This window comes from Gracilinanus agilis, chromosome 3 (assembly GCF_016433145.1).
Source record: "Gracilinanus agilis isolate LMUSP501 chromosome 3, AgileGrace, whole genome shotgun sequence".
Lineage (NCBI taxonomy): Eukaryota > Metazoa > Chordata > Mammalia > Didelphimorphia > Didelphidae > Gracilinanus > Gracilinanus agilis.
In genome coordinates, this window is record NC_058132.1 from 600,815,664 (window position 1) to 600,842,622 (window position 26,959).

The window sequence follows — 26,959 nt, forward strand, 5'->3', positions numbered from 1 at the left end:
AGTGGTAAGACGAGGTGAAGCTAATTTCTGAGCGATTAAAACAATGAATTTTTAAAAGTGCACCATCTAATCAGTAGCATTGCCTGCAAGGAAAATATGAAAGACTCCACAAATTACATTAGTCTAGATCAAGTTCAGCATTCATCTAAAGCATCTAATCTCCTATTATTCCATGCGTGGGTCTCTGTCAAAGATGGCATGGTACAGGAGCCCATATGTGTGTGTATTTGTTTATTTTTAAAACCCTTACATCTTAAAGAGTCAATACTGTATATTGTTTCAAGTCAGAAGAGTAGTAAGGGCTAGGCAATGGGGGATTAAGTGACTTGCCCAGGATCACACAGCTAAGAAGTTTCTAAGGCCACATTTGAAGGCTTGGCTTTTTATCCATTGAGCCCCCTTTATGTGTATCATGAGTATTTTCCTTTGCCTATCAAATTTATATAATTTGGAAGATATCCCATTATGCTATAGGCACATATTCTCACACTTAAAATACCACAAAGATCCTACATGAGACTTGAAAAAAATCTAGTCTATAATTGAACTCACCCAGCTCCTGCAGTGGGGAAGACTTCTTCAGTACACAAGAAATCAGAGTCTACCCTATTAAGTAAGTCTTTGATAGAGATGAGGGCTTCTGCATCCACCAAACCTCCTGCAATTGCTGCTACATTCTTGCCCTGAACTCTTTGTAACTAGAAATAGAAAAGAATACTATCTGTGAATCTGTCTACTATAAAAGGCTACATAAAAACAAAGAACCTAGCCATCATTCAAGAATTTGGGAAAAAAGCAGGCCAAACTTACACTTTTAAGGTCTAATAAATTATAAACTCAATGCATAGCATGGCAGGGAGCCTAAACTTCTACTCTGCAGAATTGCACAAACTTTAAACATATCTAAAATGTTGAACAAAAAATCAGAAATAGGTGATGCCAGGACCAAGGAAAATATTATCTTGATGGTGGGAGGGAAGGTAGTTTTGAACTGAGGGGTAGACGATCCTCAATAGCAGTGTTTTAGAGGTTCAAAACATATGATAGTTCCATTTAAATGCTATAACCTTGTCTATCAGAAACATAATGCTGGGAGAAGCTGGGAACCAGAGAATGATAATAACTGCTCTTGATCCTGCTGTGGGTCCTTTTAGAAAAATTATAGTTAGCAGAGTTCTTTATTTTAAGTCCCATACCTTTGCAGCTACTCTAGAGAGTGCATCCTCCCATGAAGTGTAAGTTAAAAGCCCTTTTTCATTTCTGACCATTGGCTCAGTAAGTCGTTGCCGTTTTAATCCATCATAGGAAAACCTGGACAACAGAAATGAAATTATTAGTAGAGTCATCCCAAAGGATCATTTGTAACATTCAAGTTTAAAGACTAAAAAAAAAGTGACAAAAATATTGCACTGGTTAAAGTGACCAAAGCAATTTTAGAACTACTAAGTGTTAACAATGTAGCCCACTTTTTGGAAATGAAGGACTAACAAATACAAAATATCTATTTACTAAAACATTACATTAAAATTGAAACTAAGATTTAGTATCTTAAAAAGTTTAGTTAGCTCTGAAAATGCCTAATACTTAAGAAATCTGCTATTAAACTGCAGATAGATCTTGTGAATTCATTAACAACTTAGATAATTTTTAATGTTGAAAAATTTTTCTCCACTATAATGAAATTGACAGCCATCAACAAGCACAAACATTTCCCTATACAAAGAATACAAAAAGAGCACTATATGTGAAATCATGAATTGCTACTATGTTTAACATGATAGTCCCAACATTTTCATGTTTTTCTGTGATAATTTTTGCTTACAGATATTTAACTTGACCACCTCTGTTTAACTGGCATTATACAGTGTAAAGTATGCTCCCATATATTTCCAAGATAGAAAAATTGAACATTAAATGAGTTCTCCAAAACTATTAGAAAACACCTAGAAATGGCATTCTTTGCTAACTGCCCAGTTCCTCTACAACAGCCCACATAGCAACTGATATAGCAGACAGATAATGGCAATCAAAAGGAGTTTTATTAATATCAAACACTTTGGTTTAAATGTGTATGTTTATGCCTGAATAGTAGGCTTAAGCAAAGTTGGTACAGTTGTATAAATACCTGGTTTTATCAGAGATCCATTCTTCATTGATGTCCTCATGCATCTTTGGCAAAATCCTCATCACTTCTCCTGTCCTTGTGCTGACTACAATGTTACTTCCAACTGCATCCATAACATCAATTGATTCTGTCTTTCTGAGAAAAGAGAAAGGAGATCATATAAATATGTACTGACTCCAATAAGCAAAAGTGAATTAGAAATTCAAAAATTAGCTTCAAATCTTAGTAAAAGTTGTGTTTCCAATCAATTTCTGACTTTCTAATAATCAAATGAAGATTCAAGAAGGGTAATTTTTCAAAGTGCACCTGAAAATCTGGAGACAACTTCAGTGATCGCTAGTACAGAAAATCAGCTGTGAAAATGACTACTTGCCACAAGAAAATAATGGCATAAAAAACAAAATCCTTTCACTTAAATTCATTATGTGTAAACTCTCTGGACTTCATTTCCAAGTTCATTATAGGATTATAATATGCATAGGCTAAATACTAACAAAGAATGCAATGCTAACATTAAGTCTTGAATTTTTTTAGAGACTACTAAAATCTCACCAAATCAAAAAAACTAAAGAGTTTAAATAGCTTTTGAAAGTTATTTATAAATTGTTAAAGTGGGAGAGGGCTAGGGATAGGAAAAAGAATTATAATTTCACTGGTATAGACAACTCCCCGATGAGGAAATTTTACCAATGCAAGTTTTTCCAAAATGTACAGTCTTAATGAGTAGCCTAGGCATGCTAAGTGATTTGCCCAGGGTGACAGAAACTGTATATATAAGAGGTGGGGCTTGAATCTAAGTTTTCAGGTCTTCTTTCCTCTGAGGCCAATTCTCCAATCACTACACCATTTTCATTTTTTAAGTGATAGGTAAATAATAAGAAAAACAAATATAGTGTGATTATGAAGATACAAACCTTGTTTCCCAAGGACGTGCAGTAAAGGCATAGGGCTTAGATGTAAGAGCTCCCACTGGACAGATATCAATGATATTCCCAGACAATTCAGACATGAACATTTTTTCAATGTATGTTCCAACTTGCATTTCATTTCCTCTTCCTGTTGTACCCAAATCATCCACACCTGCAATCTCACTAGCAAACCTAGAGGATAAAAGTATGGTGTCAAATCTTCAAATTATACACCTTTTCCCATTCATTAACTTATATTAAAAGGAAAACATTTTTTAAAAAAGATTCCAGTTTATTTTTATGAATAAGAACCATCTAAGTTTAATTTTTTTAAAATCCCAAACTCTCTATTCCCATAAGAAAACAGAGAAACAAAATTAAGAGTCTAAAAATGTAAGGAGTAAGCAAGCCATTCAAAAGTCCCTTCTATTGGATATAGAACTTTAAAAAAAAGAAAAACTCCCTCATAGTTCTTTCTTACTCTTTTGAATTTTTATTCATGCTATTCATTTGGTAATTAATACTTTCTCATGACCAGTAACAATAATGGCCATAACTCTGATTTATATATTACGATGCATTACAGTTTTCAAAGCCTTTCTCACAACCCCATGAAATCAGTAGGGTAAGTATTTACAGATGATTCAAGCAAAGTTCAGAGAAGTTAGGATCTTCTTCACAGTTACAAAGTGCCAAAGCAGAAAAATCAAACCTTGGTTTCCTAGGCATTAATTCAGTGTTTTTCCCACCATACCCCTTTTCTTTTGTATTGTCTTAATGAGTTTTTACATGTATTAAAGTCTGACCTCTCCAGCTAATCTGTGAGGTTTTTAACTCTACATGTATTAAAAGTCTGACCTCTCCAACTAATCTGTGAGGTCCTTGAGGGCAGGAACTAAATCACCACTGTATACATGCCTACATATGTACAGGTACACATTATCTACCCAAATGAATATAAGTTCCTTAAGGACTGAGACCATTTTCACTATTTCTTTGTAGTCCGGGCCTGAGGACAGTTTCTGGCACATAGTAAGGGTTTAATAAAAACATGCTGAATGACTATGTCTACTGAGCAGCCTTTGCATATAAAAAGGCACTCAAAAAATATTTGTTTATATCTACTAATAGTGATTTGAAATCCAGCTTAAGTTGAGCAAGTCATTTTGTAAAAACCTAATATTTTTAATAGCAGTTTGAAGTTTGCAAAACACTTTACACATATTTAGGTAATTTAATCTTTACAACAACCCCATAGAGAATATGTTACAGGTATTATTATTTTTTAAAAATGGAACTGAGATTAAAAGAGCTGCCCACAATTACACAAGTTCTATGTAGGGTATGGCACAAAGAAGTGACGAAACAGTGACTGAACACCTATTCCCCCAGGTCTGGTGCTTTTTCTATCATGCCACACTGTTTTCTTTGAATCGCATCTTCTTCATCTATATAATGAGAATCTTTATACCTGCCCTGTCTAGTTCACAAAGGTGCTGTGAAAAATAAATAAATAAGATCAAGCAATACTTTAGTACTTGAAAAATTTGTAATTTCCAATTTCTGGTTTTCAACTGTTGCTGAAACCAAGAAAAGTCACCCTGCAAACTTGCTACTTTGTCTACATGGCTTTTGTTTTCAGGGTCAACAAATAAAGCCAAAGAAGGCAAATCTATAAATCACATGCACTACTGTCTCTATGTATAGTCCTAAAACATTTCCTCAACCTCAAATGCCACCTTTGTTTCTTTTTATCTGGGTTAGATCCTCTTTTCAGGACCCACCTTCAAGTCTTACATTGGAACAATTCTGATTTTTAATGAGTTATTTTCTTCAGTAATTTTTGTTCATCTTTTATTAAAATGTTAAGTCTCTTTCTATCTTCTAAAACCCTTGCCTTGCCTTAGAATCTAAACTGAGTACCAATTCCAAGGCAGAAGAGTACTAAGGGCTAGGTACCTGGGGTCAAGTGAATTGCCTTGAGTCATATCACTAGGAAAGTGTCTGAGGCCACATTTGAATCCAAGACTTCCTATCTCCAAGCCTGGCCCCCTATCCAGTGAACCAACTAACTGCCTTTGATTCTCTTTTCATAATTTTCTTGCATATCTCTCATTCCCCACCCCCCAATTTTTTCCTATGCTGTACTTATTTGATTTTTAAACTAGCTTTAAAAATTTTTTTAACTTTTCTAGGAATTCTTGTTGGACTTGTGTCCAAATTGCATTTTCTTTGCTTGTGTTTTCAAGTCACTCTCTTCTGCCGAGTTTGTGTCTTAATATTCCCTGTCACCATAATAGCAGGACCACAAGGTCAGATTCTTTTCCTGATGTTGTTTGTTCTTTCTTCCAGTCTATTTCTTGACTGAACTTTTTAGTGCTGGGTTCTGCTCACTTCATGGGGGTTGTGGGGAGGAGGAAGGGGAGATGTCTAACCTCAGCTTCTGTCTTTTATGTTCTGCTGCTTTCACAGCTCAGCCTGAGGACCTGCAGATTTTCAGTACTTCCAAAGTGATGTGATCTGAGAAGTCTGTTCACTTTCTTCCTGCTCTGAGAGCTATAAGTTCCAGACTTGGTTTGGATCAGCTGAATTGTGTGTGATTGAATTTCCTTAGACTGCTGCTGGATTCAAGCCACTATTAACCTGCTGGAAGGTTCTGTATGTTCAGAGTGACAAACTGCTGGCCCCCCATTGTTTTGCCTTCCACCCTGGTTTATTCTATGTAGTTTTGTGCAAGACTAAAACTCAGAACTGATTCCTCCCTTTTGGGCTCAGAGGCACGCACTTTGTTTCTGGAATTTGGTCCTTGCTCTGTAAGTAGCTAGGCTCTCTATCACTTCTGACCACTCCTCTCCACTCTGGAACTGTGATGCCACACTGGATTGTGAGTAACAGAGCCACCAGTGGCACCCACTCCTGTTCCCAAGGCTAATATGGAAATCCTTTGTGATCTCTTTCTGCCCCAGTGTTCAGTCCCCTTGCCATCCCTGGGCATTAACCTGCTTTCTTCATCTTCTTCTGCTGCAATGAGTTTACTAGCCAGGAGATGCAAAGGCAAACTGTTACCTCTCACCCTGTCATCTTGATTATACTCCTCCCCATCCCTTATTTCCACTCGAAAGCCTTCCCTAATGACCCTAACCAAGGGTCCTGGGAATTCTGATAGACCTCTGTACTAATCATTTGGCATTCATCGTATATAGATGCCTTATATTTTCCAATTCTCCTGTCTCCCCAACAAGATAAATTCCTTGATAACAAGGACCACACATATCTCTGAATATTCCTGACACTACTTCTAGTCTACATAAAATCCCATAATAAATGGTAACTTTAGAAAAGAGAATTGGCTATATCAAAGTTATATTCATGTCCTGGTGAAAATTCATAGTAAAAATGCTTTAACAATATGGTTACCAACAGATTTTCTAACATAGATATGTACTTTGGCTCCCATTTATGTAAGGGATAATTCTTGAAAACAAAATTCTTGATTTTATGCTTACTATATTATAAGTAGAGAAAGAAAAGTTCCACTGATATGTTACTAAGTTCTTTTTTAACCTTACCATCTAACTTGGAATCAATTCTGTGTATTGGTTCTAAAGCAAAAGAGTAGTAATAAGGGCTAGATTACTGTGCTTAAGTGACTTGCCCAGGGTTACATATAGGAAGTGTTTGAGGTCAAATTTGACCTCAGGTCCTCCTAACTCCAGGCCTGGCACTCTTAGTAAGCTGCCTTACTAAGTTCTTTAGCATTCTTTTCTCTTATTCTCCTCCCACTTTCATATTCCCCACCAAAGGAAACTTATTTAAAAAAAAACAAAACAACTCATCTAAACCCTCATTCCAGTCATTAAAAAAAACTAGCACCACTCAAGAAGATATAATAGCTAGAAAGAAGTGGTATAAGTGAGTGCACACTAGCTCCCTTTTCCCTTACTGGGCTTAAAGCAATTTTTTCATATTCTCATTCATTTATTACTGAGGGCTTAGTTATTAGAAGGACAGTTTCATGTCCAGGACTTCAAGATATAGAATAGCTTCTTGAAGTATAGTCAATCTTTTAAAAATTAATCTATAGCTAAAGCATTCAGAAACTTTACAAAATTTATCAGGGGCTTTACCTGTAAAAAATAACATTTTCTACTGTTATATTTAACTACATTTTACAAAAACTAAATGAACCAAGAAATTAATACATGGGCACACACACACAAAAAATTTACCTGATGCACCGAGTGCACTGTATACATCTAGTCATAATGGTCTTTACGAGTGGACCAAGATTCTTGTCTTCCACAGCTCGTTTTCCCTCTAAAAATCTGCTTCTATCACTTCCAAACATCATTGACTGGTCCTAGATTCAATCATAAGAGACAGCTAAACCAATGAACCTAATAAAATCAGAGACAATCTCAATTTTTATAGAATTAGACTATATACCTGCAAATCACATTCACCTCCCTGGTCACAAATAGGACAGTCCAGTGGGTGATTTGCTAGTAAAAACTCCATTACACCTTCTCTATAAAAGAATAAGAATGTACATATGAGCAAATAAGTACCATCATCTTGTGCTTATATATTTCTTTTCTCCCAAGGAAATCAATACATTTCACATATACTTTTCCCTCAATTAATATCAACACTTTCATCAGGAGATAGGGTTACAGGATAGAAATCAAACCTGTGGTTTCAATAGCATATGGAACTCCCAGTTGAAGAAACTCCCTCTACCAATTAGGCAGGTACCTTTTCTGCCACTGATAGACTTAAGGGAGTTGACTAGAATACTGAGATATGCAGTAACTTGCCCAAGGTCAAAAAACTAGGATGTGTCAAAGTTGGGCCTTCATATCCAAAGCCTTCACATGGGCTTTGGAACTAGCTCTCAAGCTGTTATGCAATGCTGACTTTCTTGACTCAGAAAACGAACAGGAAATTATTCTTTAAAACTTTGTATTTGTTAGTAAACTTGAGTCAATACAACTAGCTATATGAGTCATTTCTACAAATAATTTTAGTTATGCAACCTAAAAATAGTGAAGGCAAAGAACTTAAAACTTCATTAAAAACCTAGAAAATTGTAAAAATGGACATTCAATTCATGTCTTATGTTCCCTCCACAACTGCAAAATCATAACATTCATATTGAATACTAATAAAACTATTTACTACAAAAATGAGTTGGCAAAACTGCCTAGGTGTACATGACAATGATATATATATATTTTAAAATAGGCAATGGGGGTCAAGTGACTTGCCCAGGGTCACACAGCTGGGAAGTGTCTGAGGCTGGACTTGAACCTAGGACCTCCCGTCTCTAGGCCTGGCTCTCTATCCACTGAGCTACCCAGATGCCCCATGACAATGATATTTAACATTACCCTGCCAAGAACACCATTGCAATGGTCTCAGGGAAGCAAACTACCACAAGTTGAACAATCTGCTTCTATTGTCAATTCTGCCCTACCAGACTGAAGTCTTTTCATGGCTCAGTATCACCCTTGAACTGTTCTGCTCTACTCTTTTCTAAACCATAAAGGCCTAGCATACCAATTTCCCACAAGTTTCAGGTCGAATTTTGGACCTGTGGGATAAAAAGTAAAAAGATTTTATAACATTCAAAATATGATAATAGTAAAGTACCTTGCTTTCTTGGACTTCTCTGAGTTCGTAAGGATGTTCCAACCCTTCATTACTGGCATAGCACAAGCAGCTACAGGCTGGAATTTCAATGGGAAAACCCATTAACACTTGCACCTCTCTGACAGTAAAAATAATAAATTCTCTTTAGATACATCAATCCAATATTTTTCAGGGAAAAAAAATGAGGCATTTGCAACCAGAAAACAAAGTAATTACATGACAAGGTACATTAAATTTTCCCATCTTATTTATGTTTTGCTTTAAGTTCCCATTTGCCATTCCCTTTGAGTAATAAATGTAAACCATAGTTTAAGTTTATTCTGCTTGATAAACAAATTCAGATAAAAGGTATCAAAAGAGCATCTCAATTAGAAAGCTTGCAATAAAATTCCACTGAATAAAAAGCTATACTACCCTCCTCTACAACTCAAAACTTCTTTCCAAATAGAAATAACACAACAAATTCCTCTAATTTTTTTTCTCCCTAAACCCTTACTTTGTGTCTTAGTAATAACTTTAACACAGAAAAGTAATGGCTAGGCAATGGAGGTTAAGTGACTTGCCCAGGATCACATGGCTAGAAGGTATCTGAAATCACATTTGAACCCAACTCTAAGCTTGGCATGCTATCTAGTGCATACTATCTGCCCCTACTCTTAACTTCTAATAGGTTTTCCAAAAATGTTTCACTTATATTGACACCTTTCTTGATACTGTCTCACATTATTTAGATTTATGTCCCATGGTGAATACATGGTGAGTACATCTACTTCTAATGATGATGACTTAAATGTGTATACATTTTGCAGGTGCCAATATTTTTGGCATTCATTATATCACGTGATTCCTAAATTGAGGAAGCTGGACCAACACAGCAAATTGGCCACAGTCTCCTCTAGCACTAAATCTTATGTTTACTAATTTAGAAGAGAATGGTACCAAACAAGGTTAAGTGGCCCAATGGATAGAGCACTTAGGCCTGGAGTCTGAAGGACCTGGGCTCAGATACTTCCTAGCTATGTGACCCTGGACAAGTCACTTAAACCTGTTGGCCTAGCCCTTATGCTTCTGACCTAGAATAATGTTACTAGAATATTAAGTATGGATTTAAAAGGAGGGGGGAAAAAAAGAGTATAGCACCTTGTGAAAAGTACTGCTAGAACATAAAAAAAAAAACAGGATAAACCCTGTCTTTTGATCTTAGAAATAGTACAATAATACAGAGCATTCTTAAATCTTGAATCCCTAGAAGAAAATCTTCTTAATGGGATATAAAAAAACCATCAAAATAAATCTTTTCAAAAAAAATCTTAAAAATACTTCATGGTCACTTTTTATTGACAACATTATTGTTAACCTCACTGTCTCTCTACAATTAAAAACTGAAAGGAAAAAAATCCTTATAACAAATAAGCAGTCAAAAGCAAAATGAATCTATGCAGTAGAGATGTTCAAAAACATGCATGTCTTCATCTTGTGTCCATCAATTCTTTCTGGAGGAACAAAATATTCTTCAGAATAGGATCCACTGGAAACACAGTCAATGATTGTACTGATCAGTTAAGTCTTTTAGATTTTTTTAAAAACTCTTACTTTCTGTCTTAGAATCAATACTGTTAGTTCCAAGGCAAAGAGTAAGGGCTAGGCAATGGGGGTTAAATAACTTGCCCAGGGTCACACAACTAGGCAGTGTCTGAGGCCAGATTTGAACCCGAGACCTCCAGTCTCTAAGGCTGACTCTCAATCCACTGAGCCACCCAGCTGCCCCCTAAAGATGTTTTTAAACAAATGCTCTTGCACAAATTATTCTGCTAGTTCTGCTCATTTCATCATGTTAGTTCATACTATTCAGAATTCTCTGTGATTGTCTCTTTCATCATTTAACAAGCAATAATATTCCATTCCATTCACATAGAACAATTTATTCAGCTGCTAAACAATTGTCTAAGAGGCAATTTAAGGCATCTGATTCAATCCTAGTTCTTTTCTTCTCCAATTACCCAATTAATTTCTCCTTCAGGATCTATAAGTATGTTTAGATTTTTTACTATTACCTTCTGGTATTATTCACCTTCTTAACTTCTTCCTTCCTTACTCACTATTTTCTCTGTTAACTTTTGATCTATTTCTACACAAAACTCTTTAGTTCAACTCTCCTTTGTCCATTTTAGGTAAGAGCTTCATCTGATGCCAGCTCTTTATTCCTTTCTTCATGCCTGCAATACTCGAGCACCTAAATTATGAAAAATAGCAAGTTCCTCTTTCCTACAGGAAGCATATTCTTCCTTTTACTGTCCTGTGCTCTTTTCCCTCTTCAAACCCTCTGAACAGAACCCATTAGTATGTCTGCATGATATCATCATAGAGTACTTCTTAATTCCTTAAATAAATTTAGATTTTTTGGGTGTCTCTGGACTCTTGTGTTTACATCTCTCCAAGTTCTTACTCAGCACTAGACTCCTTTATAAGGAACATTTGAAAATCCTCTGTCCTATTAAATATAATTTTTTCCCCTGTAGTATTATAATCAGTATTGTGGAGTAAGTGACTCTTGGTTTATTTGACTTTTGATTTTTAGCAAAAGATGCTAGGTCTTGAGTGATTCTGAACAGTTCCTTAGTTCTTGAACTGCTTTTTCTGGATACTCAAAAGTACTTTTTCTTTGATGGGTAAGCTTTAGATTTTGGCTATGACATTCCTAGTATTTGTCCTTTTAGGATTTCTTTCAGAGTGAATTTTTCCTTTATCTACTTTGCCCTCTGGTTCTAGTAGATCTTGGAAGTTTTGATTTAAGATTTCTTGAAATACAATGTCTGGACTAAAACAAAAAATCAGTTTGCAAGGAGTCCAATTATTATTTTTGGGGTAGCGGGTTGGATGAGGGCGAGATGAGAGCAAGACTCCCTATCTCACCCAGTCTGAAAGCACAGCAGATCTCTCATAGACTTAATCCCAATTCCTGTTCCATTTCCAACCTGTGTTGGCTCACCTCTCCTTAGGCAGTATGGGCCCTCTGTCCTCATGTTCCCAAATGCTCATCACATTGGTACCAGACTTGGGGCAGACACATGATTATCTCGTAGCTCACTGAACTGAGAATTATTCGGCTCAAGCAATTCACTAAACTCTGCCTCCTAAGTAGTGGAGATTGTAGATTTGCTCCGGCCACACATAGACCAATGATTCTTAAATTATATTTCCCTGGCCCATTTTTCAGGTTAAACATTTTTGATAACACATCTTTACTCTGTTCTATTTTTTCAATCCTTTGATTTTATTCTACTACTTCATGATTAGTTTGTTCTATTCTAGTTTTCAGGAAGTATATTTCTTGAATAACTTTTAAAACTTTCTCTTCTAAGCTATTATTAGCCTTCTAATTCTTTTCTCAAGAGTTTTTAATTCATTTAACTCTTTATTATTATTATTATTATTATTATTATTATTATTATTACCTATTCATATAATCCTTGTGGAAAGTCCATTTTTTTCATTGTCACTATTTGTAATTGTTATGGAAATATTCCTTTTTGGGGATCACGAGAACTATAATTTTTAATACTGGTTAATGTTTTCTCTAATTTATTTATCTCTCCAGATTAAGTTTCTGTATTGGGGCTCAGCTCTCTGCTATGCTTTTGTTGGGCTAGATCTTCTGGGTCTTTTCTTCCTTTTCAGGACAGTGTTAGGAATCCAGAAACCCTTGGATCTGAGCTGTCCATGTCTGAGTGCTGCTGTCCTGATCTGGATGCTGCTTCTCTTGGTGCTTGTAAGATCTCTATCCTGGGACAGGACACACATGAGGGATTCTCCTATTGCCCATTCACACACAGAGTCTAGCAGATAAGATGTGGCCTTTCTGGTAATGCCAGGAGGCTACCCTGAATTTGTGCTGGCTTTACAGTTTCTATTTTTTCCATTTCTTTTTTGATTTTGCCCAATATCTTGTGCATTTTAGGAAGGAGGTTGTGGGAAGATGTTACTTACTAAAGATTCTCATTAGTTTTTTTTCTTTCTTTCTTTTTTTTTTTTTTAAAATACTTACTTTCTGTCTTACTTTCTGTTTATTGGCTCCAAGGCAGAAGAGGTTAAGTGACTTGCCCAGGGTCACACAGCTAGGAAGCATCTGAGGCCAGATTTGGACCTAGGACCTCCCATCTCTAGGCCTGGCTCTCAATGCACTGAGCCACCCAGTTGCCTTCATCATTAGATTTCTTGATCATTATTCAGTTTGGCGAGAACTTAAGGATTTTGCTGAAGTGTGTTTATAAAGGCTAGGCAATCATAGCCATCTGGCATTGAAATCTGTGTATCCTAAACAAGTCAAAAACAGGGACTTTTAAAATTGGAAAATGAGGGTATGCCCTTCAATTGGGGAATGGCTGAACAAATTGTGGTATCTGTTGGTGATGGAATACTATTGTGCTCAAAGGAATAATAAACTGGAGGAATTCCATGTGAACTGGAAAGACCTCCAGGAACTGATGCAGAGTGAAGGAAGCAGATCCAGGAGAACATTGTACACAGAGACTGATACACTGTGGTAAAATCTAATGTAATGGACTTCTGTACTAGCAGCAATGCAATGATCCAGGACAATTCTGAGGGATTTATGGAAAAGAACTCTACCCACATTCAGAGGAAGAACTATAAGAGAGGAAAAACAGAAGAAAAACAACTGCTTGAACACACAGGGTGGAGGCAGGGGAGGGAAAGAACATGAATCATTGTAACCATGGAAAAATATCCTAAAAAAAAGGGGAGAGGGCTTTTAAAATGGAAATACCTTGTCTTTTGACAGTGGAGCTGGAAAGAATTGTAGAGATTGTAAAGAACAAAGGAAATGAATCCCACATTAGTTATGCTGTCACTTTCAGAACAGAAAGGTCTAGGTAGAAACAAAGCTTGTTGGTTCTTTCAATCCTAGCAGCACCTAAGCATGCTTATAGCTTGGAGAACTCTAGACCTTGCTGTCAGTTCAAAACTGGGTCCTGCCACTTAATAGCTAGTTGACTTTGGATAAGGAGCTTCAGAAAAGTAAGGCCAATTTTCTCATCTGTAAAATGATAGTGGTGTCATCTGCCCCACAAGGATCACATCCATTTTCTTTCAAAAACCACACTGCAAACTATAAAGTATGATTAGTTTTTCTTCTTTATACAACAGTGTAATATTTTTAGGTAACAAATACCTTAGGGGCTTTTTCTATCTCCACAAGACACATCCTACAATTTCCAGCCACCGACAACCTTTCATGATAACAGAATCGAGGAATCTGCATGCCAGCCTTCTCACATGCCTAGGAAATAAAAAGAAATTATATTAAAGGGAATTAGTACTTACCACCCAAGCTGCCTGCCACATAGAAAATAGTTCCTTTTTTTTCCTCTATGGCTCAGATATTTCAGTTATACCTTGAAACAGTTTGTTTTAAATTCTGGGAAGTGCTATTTGGAAATGTCTAGCAGACTCTCTATGGACATGTGGGGGCTTTGAGACTACATTACCCATGATTCCAATGGGTCTTAGGGTGTGGGGACATCAAAGGTCCCCACGCAAGGGGGGCAGTTTAAATTCAGAGGAGGGCCTAGAGAAGGCCTTTTGGTCTTCCTGAAGAGCTGGCTGGCAAGCGGGAGAGAGAATGGGCTCCGGCGATAAAATTAAAAGATAGGCGTGGTCATATATATTTTACCAACATGGCCATGGTTTTAATTAAACTACTAATTTCTCTTATTATATCAGTCTTTATCATTTTTAATCGTAACAAAACTAAGGATTAAGTACTAAACATATGAATCAACATATAGAAAAAAATTACAATCCTTTTATTCCAAGTAAAACCCATGAATGTAGAACTAAAACTATAAAGGTAACAGAAAAGTAAATACCTCAAGAAGTCCATAATATGGAAGATTTTCATATAAACTTGCCTAGAGCACATAATGATTTTATGTTAGCTAAGAAACAAAACTAATACATATATACTACTGTCCTTTTTAATGAAAGACCAGCTGGCAAACCTTTTTTTTTTTTAAAACCTTTACCTTCCATCTTAGAATCAAGTATTGGTTCCAAGTGCAAGAGCCTTAAGGGTTAGTGTAAGGATGGGATTTGTGCAAGGGGGATGGGACGAAAGGAGCCAGAGAAGGAGTTGCAGACAGTTGGTGACAGTTGGTGACAGTTGAGAACAGTGAGAATTCTGGGTATTTCTCCAGGAGAGGGGAGGAAGAGAGGTCTTTGAGCGAAGCACTGGGAGGAGAGAGGAGGAGGAGGCATCCTAGCTCAGATCCAGTCCTGAGGGCTTCCTGAGGATCTTTCTTTGGACACTGAAACCCTGATTCCCTGGTCAAAGCCATTCATCGCATCTCTCCCATCAAGACTTCAATCATCAAGTTAGCTAAGTTTTTGGACTCCATTTTGGAAGCGATCTCTTAGTCTCTTTCACCCATTACCCAACCTTGCTAAGAGACCCCCTTTTCAGTCAAAACTTACAATTATAGGAAAGGCTAGAAATAGAAACTGAAGAAGAGGCAAGGGGAGAAGCTTAGAAGTGGGAACCATTGTGTTTCCCAACTAAGTGATGTACCCCATAGAAATAATGAAGAGGGCACCCCAAAATCCCTCTGCCCTTCACCCCTTTCCCCATTCCCTGAATTGCAAATAATAAAAGTCATTCATCAGTCAGATAGCGTTCCAGAGTGCCTGAGAGACTACAAGGGAGAGGGGAACCATAGTTTGAGTACACATCAGGTAAAAGAGCAATACAAGATATTTCAGGACAGAAAGATCACTTCTCTTTCAGAATGAGAAATGGGAGAATAAGAAAAGGATTTAAGAAAATGGTTAACTTTGAGCTGGCACCTAACAGAGGCAAAGGATTTCAAAAAAGCAATATAGAGGAAAGCCATTCTTGGAAAGAGCGATAACATGTTACTTGCATGGAATAGAAGATAGAATGAGTCTTGAGTGGAGAAGAAGGTACACAACAATGGGAAGTAGTATGATATGGAGTAGTAAATCAGTTTGGAATAGAAGGACTACTTTATATTAGACTTTAATAGGCTTTATTATTAATTCCACAAATACTTGGCCATTATATGATATCAATAGGGAAATCTTGATATTTTGAAAGAAAAGCATTTAAAGCAAGTTGTATAAAAATTAAAACAAAAAAGAAAATGCTTAGATCTTTGAGTTCAGATTTACCTGGAGCACTGTGGTTCCAGGTTCCACCATGACGGGTTGACCATCAACAAATACTTCTATCAAGTTGCTGGATGCTGTAGTAGTTGTTCGCACTGGCCATCAAAAATATTGAGTTGGGAATTCAAGTTAACTAGAGTTGAATCTGCTATGGCATAGGATAATGGATTTGTTTACTCTAACCACTAAGCTAGATAAACTGATTTTAAAACACTGAATTAATAAAAGAGATCACCTATAATCAAAAGATACATTTCCACACTTGTCTATGATTATTTTGAAGAATAGTGTAAATGGAAACTTATAATATTAGTATTAAGGTACTATAGATTAGTTATCCAAATAGGATTAATTATACATGTCATCAGGAAATCTGATAGCCAGTTCTAGCAACATTCTATTCCTTAAGAAACTTTACTCATTAATTTTTACTCATATCTCTTAAAAACCTAGATTTAAAAACTCAAATATGTTATCTACTGAGAAATAGCCTACTCAATTTAGCCAATTTGTTTCTATTTTTGCAGAAACAAAATCACACATGTATGGAATTCCAAGAGTTAGTCCTATATCTTAACAGAGATGAATAGTTAAACTCCATCTATTTATTATAAAAGTAAATTTAAAAAGAATACTCACTGCATCCTCTAGGACACTGCACAAGGCCAGCTAAGGCCCTGCGTACTGGTAGTCGTAACATATTGCTAAAAATGAAACAGAAAAATCTTAAAAGTTCTTTGTAGGAAAATACTTTAGTGGCTAACAAGTTTAGATTGCTAACACCTTTATTTTACATTTGATATTTTATGCTGCTGAATTACAAAATTCCATTAATATGTTACAAATTTTATCTAATATACTCTAAACTGTTAAAAGAGCTATGACTAACCTGCCCTTCTGTTGTGTAAAATGGAATCACAAATTAAGAGATGATTAAAAAACCTTAAGTATTATTTACAAATGATTTTTTAAGTGGCTAAAAGTACTAAGTATAGAATGTTGCTTCTTTGAAAACAAAGGGGTTATCATTCACAAAGCTTTAAAATACACAACATCCTTGACATACAATATATCTATTCTTTTAGTAAAAAAAAAAAGACTGTTCAGTATCATAAAGAAATATTTCAAAATATATACTGAAAGTTTTTCCACATCTCAAGGCATTTAAAATTTAGCAACCAAGTAGGCCTTTGCAATGTCAATAAAATGAACTTTTAAAACCAACTTTCAGTTAATCATATGTTAATTATCAGTTGAATTTTCAAAAAATATCAGAAACTGGTTTTCTTCCTCCTTCCATTCAATATATTTCTGAGCTATCTCTTCTTAATTAGTTGGTGTATGCAAATATGGAATACAAAATAGTTTTAGGATCTGCTTAAGGAAAATATAAGTTAAGATGTTTGTTGCACAAGAAACTGTTACAAAAAAAACTAGTTTCCAAACCCAATATACCATTTTTAAAAAATTACTAGTAATACGAATAATCAAGAGTTGACTAGATGCATAGTTAAGTGATCCATTATTGAAATGCAATGAACTGTCCTTCTAATCTCTACAGACTGTGACTGTCCATGATTCAGCTGACTTAAAAAAAAAATCACAATCAGAAAATAAGCTTCTCTGGTACCTAGTGACTTAGTGGTCCTTCTGACCCTCATAACAACACTTGTCCTTGAAGCTCTTCTAGCTTGTTTACTGACATCTTCCAGAATTTCTGATTCCATGTCACTGCCATAAGATAACTCAGGGTCAACTCTTTGTCACTACAAGACATTGACTTTAGTGAATGTCTTCATAAAATAGAAAATAAAAATAAAGTCTTCCATTTATGATTCATTTTCTTGTTACACAGTATCCATTAAGTTTAAAAAAGCATTTTTACCCAACTACATTTGGAGAGAGGAGGCAGGATTATGGATAGATCCCTCCTCCTGAACTCTAAAAGACTGGAGTTCAAATGTGACTTCAGATATTTCCTATGTGTGTGATCTCAGCAAGTCACTTTACCTCTGCCCCCATTCTTCAACTGTGAAATTTGGGTAATAATAATAACACCTACTTCCCAGACTTGTCCTTAGAATTAAATGAGATAATATTTTTTATGAGTACTTAAAATATTGCCAGCACATAGTAGAAACTATGAAATGCTTTATTCCCTTTCCTTGTGGGAAAGCTTAATTTTTCTATAAGACTCATACAGATTTTCCCTGACATTTATAACATTTGTGTAGTGATTTACTACTTACAAAGAACTCTAGATATTACTTCATTTGATTATATTTTAGCTATCATTATTCCTATATTATACATAAGAAAACTAAAGCTCAGAGGGATTATGTGCTACTAATGTGGTTAGCTAGTATCAGAAGTGGGATTCCAACCCAGAGCTCTAAAATTCAGACAGCTTTTAATAGAAACTTGGAACATTTGTCCTTTATGAGTTAGATAAATAGAAGATTCAAATTATGGACTAAATGGGATTTTCCAAATCAATATTTTTCTCTTTTAAAAATTTTATTTCAGCAGTAAAGTGCCATTATCAAAGTAATTATAGAATTTTAAGCATATATGTAAATTTTAAAATGAAAATCTTATTAATCCATAATTTGTTCTACTCAGAATTTATAATCCAGGATCTACTTATTTTTCCCAGGATTGACTTCTATAAAATGAGCATTATTTTCCTAGCTAGTTAATTGTAATATGTTCTCAATTAAGATTGGCTACTACTGTAAGATTACCTAAATTTCCAAGTAAAAGTTTTCTACCTTTTGGTCAATTATTGCACACATGGAGAAAGGAAAAACAATTACAATTCTTTAGTACTTGCTGAGTTCCTTCCATCTTCTTACCCTTACATTTCTAGTTTTGTTTTCATTTTTTATCATTTTGTTGAAATTGTTTGCATATAATGCTACCTAAAACCTGAAAGTTTTTATTTTATAAAGTATAAAATAGGGGAAGCTAGTGGATTGAGAGCCAGGCCTAGAAATGGGAGGTCCTAGGTTCAAATTTGATCTCAGATACGTCCTGGCTGTGTGACCCTGGACAAGTCACTTTACTCCCATTGCCTAGCCCTTATTGCTTAATACTGATTCTAAGACAGAAAGTAAGAGTTAAAAGATTAAAATTTTTTTTAAAAAGACTTTTTTGGAAAGTCTTCTCTGATCAATTCAATTCAATAAACATTTGCTGCATATCTATATATGTAAAGCAATTGAAGATACAAGATTCTTGCCCCAAAGTTTGTGCCCTCAAGAACTTTAAGACACAAAGAGAGGAATTAAAGAATTAACATTCGGTTAATTATCTCTAAGGTATATGAGACAATTTTGTTTAAATCTTGCAAATATTATATATATATATACATATATATATATATAAACAAACACTACTCATCCTCAATGTGCTTTCTTTCATATACTATTGAAAATGGTGCTGCTGATCTCCTACAGGTGGCATTTGCTGTGAAATGGTCTGCAATTTTTTAAACATAGGAAATAATAATTCAATAATTATAACTAATAATAATTAATACAATGCCAAATACACTGTAGGAGTCCCATAGCTAGGAGATACTGACACATGTAGGACATCTTCAGAAAGGTTGCATAAGCAAGGAAAGGCAGGGTCTCACTCTGAACCTCAGTTTCTTCCATGATCTCTTTAGGGTTCCTACTAACCTTAGCCTATTATGATTCGTTGGATAGTCCCTATCTTAAAAAAAAAATTCTTTGTGTAATAACCTGGGTCACTGAAAATCAAAACCTGCATAGCTCCAAGTTACTCTGAGGAGGTACATACAATAAACTCGTTCTTCCTTAAAAAAAAAAAAAAAAAAAAAAAAAAAAAAAAAACAACGAAAGAATTCTGATAAATTCAATATTCTGGTTCCCCAAGAGGGTTCCCAGATTATCAAAGCTGAGCATAGAAAAACGCAAAGAAATCGATCATAAACAATGAGTTTGTAGGAGTTGGGAGTTAGGGGAGGTCCCTTCTATCTCATCTGTGAAATGGGGGAGCTGAACTAGACGGTTCCCCCACAAACTGGTTCTATCTTTCGTTCTCATTCAGGGCCAACAAAACCGAGTGTCCCTAGAGTGGTCACTTGACCCCTCTCTGAACAGGGATAAGGATGGGGGAAGGTGACCCAAGACTCCCTCCTGGGGCTCAGGGCTTCTAGGGTGAGCTGCCTGAAGAGGCCCCAGGACCTCGGGATTCTTCTCCGGGAGACTTGGGGGTCCCTAAGGCGCTTCTCGGGCGTCCCAGGCGGAGGGCTAGAACGTCCGGAGGAGGCCCGTAGAACCACGGCCCACATCGCCCTTCGTTCTCGAGGGTCACTTGGGTTTCACTGCGGCATGACTCGGGGACCGAGGCTGCGGGTTCGGGCCCAGGCCAGGCTGCGGCCCCGCTCGGCCTCCCAGGGGGAAGGGAGATGTAGAAGGACGTCCAAGCCTTCTGGCCCGCAGGGGGTGTCCAGTTCCCCCGTTTCGGAGGCGGGGAAACTGACTAACCTGAACTCAAGGGCAAGGGGAGAAAGGGGCTCTAGGCCTTGTCGGCCAAGAAGCCTGCAGGCACCGCGCTCCCCTAGGCCACCTCCGACCCGGCCCTCTTCTCTCGCGCCGGGCCTTACCTTCTGCGGGGGTGGAGGGGGGGGCTGGCACGACAGGGCCTCCGGGACCGGAGCAGGCCCTCAGCTCCCCCGTCCTTTATTCTCTATGGCGCCTTCGGCAATTTCCGTCTCCTGGAACAGGACGAGACCGGGCGGCAGCGAGAAAGACTTCGGCAATTTCCGGCTTGTGGGAGGGACGGGACTCGGCCCTGTCCGTCAGGAGGCTCTGGCGGAGGCGGGGCCAGTTTGGTTCGGCAATCTCCGGAGCCGCTTGGTTACGTTTCGGTTGCTGTCGCTCTCTGGGTTCCTGATACCACGAATGTCTCCGGGGGAAAGAGCTAATGTCGGAAATGACCATTTTTATTGTTTCTCATTAGGAAATCAAGTGTTTAGAGAGCTACAGGAGACTTTAACACGCAAGATAATGAATTTTAAAGGCCAACTGAGGGCGGGTCTAATCCGAGAACTTTGCCCTTTGAACTCCGCCCCCTTTCCTAGCGTGGCGGAGCGGAAGGATACGCACTGACCTTATATAAGGGAGTCGCCGATTGCGCGCGGCCCTTTTTTCAGTCGGCGGCCGGCAGTATCGTATTTCCACGCCTCGCTCCTGTTCTACCCCGGGCTCAGTTCCTCCGACGCCGCCACCGCTTCTTCCCAGGCCCTACACCACCATCGCCGCCGCCGCCGCCGCCATGGGCTTCGGAGATCTCAAGACACCCGCGGGCCTGCAGCACCTCAACGATTTCCTAGCGGACAAGAGCTACATCGAGGGGTGAGCGAGGCCCCTGGGGCGGCGTCTACCGGGAGGCCCTTAGGTACAGCGCGGGTGGTCGGCGAGGGCCCAGGAACGAGAGCGGGCTGCGGGGACCGAACAAGAGGAGGAGAAAGAGGGAAGGGGTGCACCCCCGGAAAGGTCACCCGAAGGTGGTGGGAGGAGGTGGAGGCTGTAGGGCCAGCCCGATTTGGGTAGGACACGTGGCAGGAGCACCTCGGGCCCAAGGGGAAGGGCAGAAGGAGCTTCCCTCAGTCACCACTCTGCCCTGGACAGGCCTGCCTCACGTGTGCGGCCACCTCCCACCCGGCTTTCACACACACCCCTCCTTGATTTTCTGAATGCCGACTTAAACATGGTTTGTAAGAGAAAAAAAAGGTACTTTGTGGCGCTCAGCAAAGTGAAGGCAGGCGTGCGTCATGCCAGTCTAACTTGCTGGGGCTGTAGGATGTACTTGTAATTAGCGTGCTGGCATTGCTTCCTAATTGGCGTTGTTGGTTTGTTTTGGTCCTTAGGTATGTGCCATCACAGGCTGACATTGCAGTATTTGAAGCAGTTTCGGGCCCCCCGCCCGCTGACCTGTACCATGCTCTCCGTTGGTATAACCACATTAAGTCTTATGAGAAGCAAAAGGCAAGGTAAGGTTATGCTGGTGTGTGAACGTCCTCTGAAGGAGAGCAGCTCATAATAAGGTTTTTCACATTCCAAATTTGGACCTAGGCTATTTTAGTTTTGCTGAGATGTTGTAAGCTTAATTAATTGCTTGTGCCACCTTGATAGGCCAAGAGACTGAAGTCCTCCATTTTTTCACAGAACAGGTAGAACATGGACAACAGCAATTCAAGTTTTCCCCACACTGTCCTGCCAAAATGCCTCGACCCTGACCTGGGGGGGCCACCTCTGGGGTGAGAGGGTAGTTCATCTATGGCTCATTCATTCAATCCTTGGCCATGCTTCTGAAACTGCCAACAAGGGTGGAAGTTTGGGGAAGTGGACAACCAGTTCACTAAGAACGGAACTGAACATACTGTTATGAAATCTCAAACAAAAATGTTCATACTGAAAGATTAAATCATAGTGAGTATTCAATATAATGTCTCCAGGGTAGCAGAGTGGTTTGGGTGTGAGAATCTTAAAAAGAAGTATTTAAATGGGGTATAATAGAAATGCTAGTTTTTGAGTACTAAAATTGTATTGACTTATAGTAATGCTGAAGTTAATGTCCTGTTTATAGAGGAGTTTGAGAGTTAAGAGTGCAATGTTTGGGCACTTCCCCCATTTAGTGTAATTCCAATTCCTAAAACTAGGTCAAAAGTAATCCATTTCCGCTTCTGCATTAGATTCAGAAGTGCATCTTGATTGTTAGTATTCTAAGAAGTGTTGCAGAAAATGTTTTTAGGTCTTAGTATTTTATCAGTTCACTGTAAATGAAAAGACTCGTGTGAGGCATTGGCATTGGTAAAATTTTGTTAGGGCTGTGATACAAATTTGTTTTAGTGACCTCAATTTTAGCATTTGAAGTTATATTGAAAGTGATAGTGTATTTCTTTTTCTTTTAAGCTTGCCAGGAGTAAAGAAAGCTTTGGGCAAGTATGGGCCTGCTGAACTAGAAGATAACACAGGAAGTGGTGGAGCTACAGATAGCAAAGATGATGATGACATTGATCTCTTTGGGTCTGATGAGGAGGAGGTATGTCATATCAAGTAGAAATGTGCATTATTGAGGTTAAAGTGCATATTTGTGCATAAATGGATTTTTATTAGCTCTTATTAGGTGAGATCAGAAAAATTCATGAAATTTTTCTCGTGAATTAGGTTCACAAAAGAAATGCTCTTTGGAGTCATCTTAGATAAAGCATCCTATTACAATAGATTTAGTAAGTTTTTACAGATGGGTACCTGAGGGAACACCTATTTTAAATTTATATTGTAGGTGTGCATTAGAGGTCACCCAAAAATCAATTAGATCAAATAGTTATTATTCTAGTTATGTGACTATTACTTAATTTTAAAACTTGCTGGCTACATGATGAATAAAATCTAATCACCATCTTTCGGCTGAGTTCCTGATGGAATTGCTTTTTTTCTGATTGGCTGGTCTTTTTTCTATGTAAATTGTTAACTAATTTTAGCAAGAAAAAAAATAATGCCCTGAAATGTATTGAATTCTCTCCTCAGGAAAGTGAAGAAGCAAAGCGACTAAGAGAGGAACGCCTTGCTCAGTATGAATCAAAGAAATCCAAAAGTAGGTTGTCTTAAAGCTTGACCTTACACATTTTAGCTCTTGTTGAGGGAAGCCAGAACATGAGGTTATTAATCCACTCTTTCTTGGTAAGCTTGACTCTTGGTTGATTAGCCTATGTGTTCACTACTTAGAATTCTAAAAGAGAGACTATACATTCCACAGCTACTGGTCTGCAGCTGTTTTCATCTATAGCAGTTGTTGTATTCCACTGTGGGAAAGGAACTGTTACACTGTTAAATAACCTCTTTCTGATACAACAGAAAGTGGGTTCTTTGTGTGACAGACAACTAGTTAAGGATATTTTAATAAGAAAAGATAGTACTGAATTTCTTGGCACTTTTATAGTTTATTCCAGATTCCATTAGAACTCCGTTCTATATAATACAGTAACAATTCATGTTCATAATAATGACACTGAGACGCATCAATACCTTTCATTTAGTGTATCTGCTTTGAGTTCTTCCTATGCCCTGAAATATCAGGTTTACTTTTCTTTCAGCTTGAGTTACTATTGGGTAAAGTCTTAATTAGATGGGATTAATTTAACAATTTTTCCACAGCTGAGTGTATTGTCAGAACAAGATGCTGGGGAGATAGCTAGTAGAGTATACAGTACATTGGGGGAGGGGGGTTACATACATAAAATAGGAGACACCGATTGCTATTTCTTAGATAAGAGGAAGGAGATGGTATTTAATTTGACCCTTGAAGGATGAGTAGGAATTATTAATAAGGCTTTTAATCTTTTACCTTCCTTAGAACCTGCAATTGTTGCCAAGTCTTCTCTCTTACTGGATGTAAAACCTTGGGATGACGAGACAGATATGGCAAAACTGGAAGAATGTGTCAGAAGCATTCAGGCAGATGGCTTGGTCTGGGGATCTTGTAAGTTGAAAAGTAACTTTTTAAGTATTGATTGGCATCTTATGAATTTGTCATAGGGTTAGCATTTTTATTTTTTTCCTTCCCAGCTAAACTAGTTCCAGTAGGATATGGCATCAAGAAACTTCAGATACAGTGTGTAGTTGAAGATGATAAAGTTGGAACTGACATGCTAGAGGAGCAGATAACTGCCTTTGGTGACTACGTGCAATCCATGGATGTTGCTGCCTTCAATAAAATCTAAAATCAACCATCTTTGAAATTTTCATTTAAATAAAAATATTTGCAAGCAAAAACCTTTTGTATCACAGGTCTTCTTAATAGAGTAGTTAGGTAGGTCGGTCCAAATTCTTTATACTTGATTAGCTTAATTTCTTCCAATCCAACCTGCTAGCTTACATTTGTTTCCCATCATCCACAGGAATGCCTTAATATATTTTCCCATTCTCTTCATAGATGGTTTTTGGAATGTGATTTGTATAACAATACATACATAATTTTTGTAATAAGTATTCCAGGAGTTGAGATTTGGGAAATTTTAAGGTGGGAGTGTTTGTTCTTCCCTCAAGATTAGTGGGGCAGCTGGGTGATTCCGTGGATAGAGAATCAGGCTCTGGAGATGGGAGGTCCTAGGTTCAAATTTTAAACCCTAATATCTTTTATGTATGTGTATATGTATATATACGCATATCCTTTATTTTATTTGTTACAGGGCTAGGAAAAAATGGGGGTTAAGTGACTTGCCCAGGGTCACACTGCTAGGAAGTGTCTGAGGTCAGATTTGAACCTGGGACCCCTGGTCTCTAGGCCTGGCTCAATCCACTGAGCCATCCAGCTACCCCTAGAGATAGGCTTCTGATGATAGGTGATGACACAACCCAGAATCAAATTGTAAATGTAGCCTACCACTCTCCTTTAACTTGATAGTATTAGGTCCTTCTGGTATTAAGCCAATCTGGCTGCCTAACTAGAACTTCATCCGCTCTCAGTTGTATTTGACTCAATTAAAATTTATGCTAGATGTATGCTGCTATGTGTATGGTAAAATAAGACCCTGAAAAGTTAACTTAAAAGCTGAGTTAATGGGGACCCAGATACAGCATTAGAGCAAAGACATTTTGCAACTGGAAAGGAATTGTGTCAAGTTCCTGAAGTTGAAATAAGGAAGATTGGAGAAATGTGAAACTGATTCATAGTGCCATCCTTATCCTACTTTGCATCTCAACCTAACCCATTTTAAAATGAAGTGGGAGTTGGATCCATTAGCAGTCACTCCACTCCTAGCTTTAATTCCCCCAAAAGGTCCAGGGGAAGTCTGGGTGGTGATGTCAGATTTTCTCTGGCTTCTGAAGAATCCATAACAAATTTGGTTCCCAACTGGTGAACCCTTAGTACCTAAAGAAGGTTGTGGGGCTTGTATAGAGAAGGGAAGGCATGGTGCTGCAGACAAAACCCACCATGGACTATGGGTGCAATAGTCTGAAATGAATTGCTCAAATAACCATATTTCATTATAGCCTTAAAGGAAAGATAGATGGTGAATATGGATTTACTTGGCAATGATGTGGACACACTGGCTTCCATATCAAAAGATGTATCTGATCCCAAAGAATTTGTATAATCAGAATAGCAAGAGTAAAGGTAAAGAGATGAATGTCCTGCCTAGGTCTTATGGAGGACTGATTTATTCTCATTGTTTTTTATGGCCATGTTGTCCAATTGTTTCAGTTGTGTCTTCACTTCATGGCCTCATTTTGGGGTTTTCTCGACATAATGGAGTGGCTTGCTATTTCTTTCCCAGGATTGGACAGCCAATAAGTAATGTCACATTTGAACTCGAGCTTTCTCTGACTCCAGTCCTGGCACTATTCTCTACACCACCTACCTGCCCATTTTATAGCAATACAATGATTTTAAAAGTATAATTGATGTCCATTTTAAGTTCTGTGCACTTATTTCCCCACCCACCCAATAGTTTATTCCCTGCAGGGGGATGTTAGGAAGACAAGTTCAAATTGGACATTAGCTGTATGACCCTGGACTAATCACTTAACTGCCTCAGTTTCCTCATCTGTCAAATGAACTGGAAAAGGAAATGGTAAGAAAACTAAAACTAAATGGTGTCACCAAGAAGTCAGACATGTCTGAACCAATTCATTCCCAATTGGTGATATCTAACCCATTAAGGCAGTGCATTAAAATACTTTTACCAACAATGTAATGCAGGATGTTTTTGTCAGTCTTCTAGCAATGTGGTTCATTGAATAAGTTTCAGTTCAGAGCAAAATAACAGTAAATTATATCGAAATAAATGCAGCATAGCATAGCACTATTGTCCTAAAAAAAATGTCCCATTTACCACAATTCTCTTCTCCCCCAAACAGAGCAAGATTAAATGATAAAGCCCCATATGTATCAACATAGTCCAGCCAAACAAATTTCCATATTGGTTGTGTTCAAAACCCACAAACAATGCATCCACATTCTAATTTCAACTCTTGTCAGGAAGTAACAGATATTTTATCTTCATTCTTTTGGACTCATGATTTATATTCTC

General features: G+C 37.6%; 2 protein-coding genes and 2 non-coding genes across 4 annotated transcripts in view; 3 read left to right on the forward strand and 1 right to left on the reverse strand.

The window, feature by feature from the left end:
- NDUFS1 (NADH:ubiquinone oxidoreductase core subunit S1) overlaps positions 1 to 20,649 on the reverse strand; it is a 32,748-nt gene extending 12,099 nt beyond the window's left edge. The window contains exons 1-11 of the mRNA XM_044670681.1: positions 20,525 to 20,649; positions 16,528 to 16,592; positions 15,892 to 15,983; positions 13,877 to 13,984; positions 8,686 to 8,762; positions 7,480 to 7,561; positions 7,263 to 7,393; positions 3,040 to 3,225; positions 2,126 to 2,260; positions 1,197 to 1,311; positions 553 to 698 (exon numbers count right to left, since the gene is read on the reverse strand). Coding sequence (XP_044526616.1) covers positions 553 to 698; positions 1,197 to 1,311; positions 2,126 to 2,260; positions 3,040 to 3,225; positions 7,263 to 7,393; positions 7,480 to 7,561; positions 8,686 to 8,762; positions 13,877 to 13,984; positions 15,892 to 15,983; positions 16,528 to 16,588 — 1,133 coding nt within the window. The 5' untranslated portion in view covers positions 16,589 to 16,592; positions 20,525 to 20,649. The remainder of the gene's footprint in view (positions 1 to 552; positions 699 to 1,196; positions 1,312 to 2,125; positions 2,261 to 3,039; positions 3,226 to 7,262; positions 7,394 to 7,479; positions 7,562 to 8,685; positions 8,763 to 13,876; positions 13,985 to 15,891; positions 15,984 to 16,527; positions 16,593 to 20,524) is intronic.
- A 393-nt stretch (positions 20,650 to 21,042) lies between these two features.
- On the forward strand, positions 21,043 to 24,698 carry EEF1B2 (eukaryotic translation elongation factor 1 beta 2). The gene is made up of 6 exons (XM_044667493.1): positions 21,043 to 21,275; positions 21,791 to 21,913; positions 22,836 to 22,965; positions 23,454 to 23,520; positions 24,280 to 24,405; positions 24,492 to 24,698. The coding sequence occupies exons 1-6, from the start codon at positions 21,196 to 21,198 to the stop codon at positions 24,644 to 24,646; spliced, it is 681 nt and encodes a 226-aa protein (XP_044523428.1). The 5' UTR covers positions 21,043 to 21,195; the 3' UTR covers positions 24,647 to 24,698.
- Positions 23,294 to 23,372, forward strand: LOC123243468. Its single transcript, XR_006505990.1, has one exon. It is a non-coding gene; the product is annotated as a small nucleolar RNA SNORD51 (small nucleolar RNA).
- LOC123243477 lies at positions 23,675 to 23,809 on the forward strand. Its single transcript, XR_006505999.1, has one exon. It is a non-coding gene; the product is annotated as a small nucleolar RNA SNORA41 (small nucleolar RNA).
- Positions 24,699 to 26,959: the final 2,261 nt, after the last annotated feature.

Bases quoted from the DNA above. Each gene is read 5' to 3' on its own strand.
- EEF1B2 (XM_044667493.1), top strand. From the start codon at position 21,196: ATGGGCTTCGGAGATCTCAAGACACCCGCGGGCCTGCAGCACCTCAAC. The intron at 23,521-24,279 runs GTAGGTTGTCTT...TACCTTCCTTAG, and splicing joins TGAATCAAAGAAATCCAAAA to AACCTGCAATTGTTGCCAAG. The intron at 24,406-24,491 runs GTAAGTTGAAAA...TTTCCTTCCCAG, and splicing joins TGGCTTGGTCTGGGGATCTT to CTAAACTAGTTCCAGTAGGA.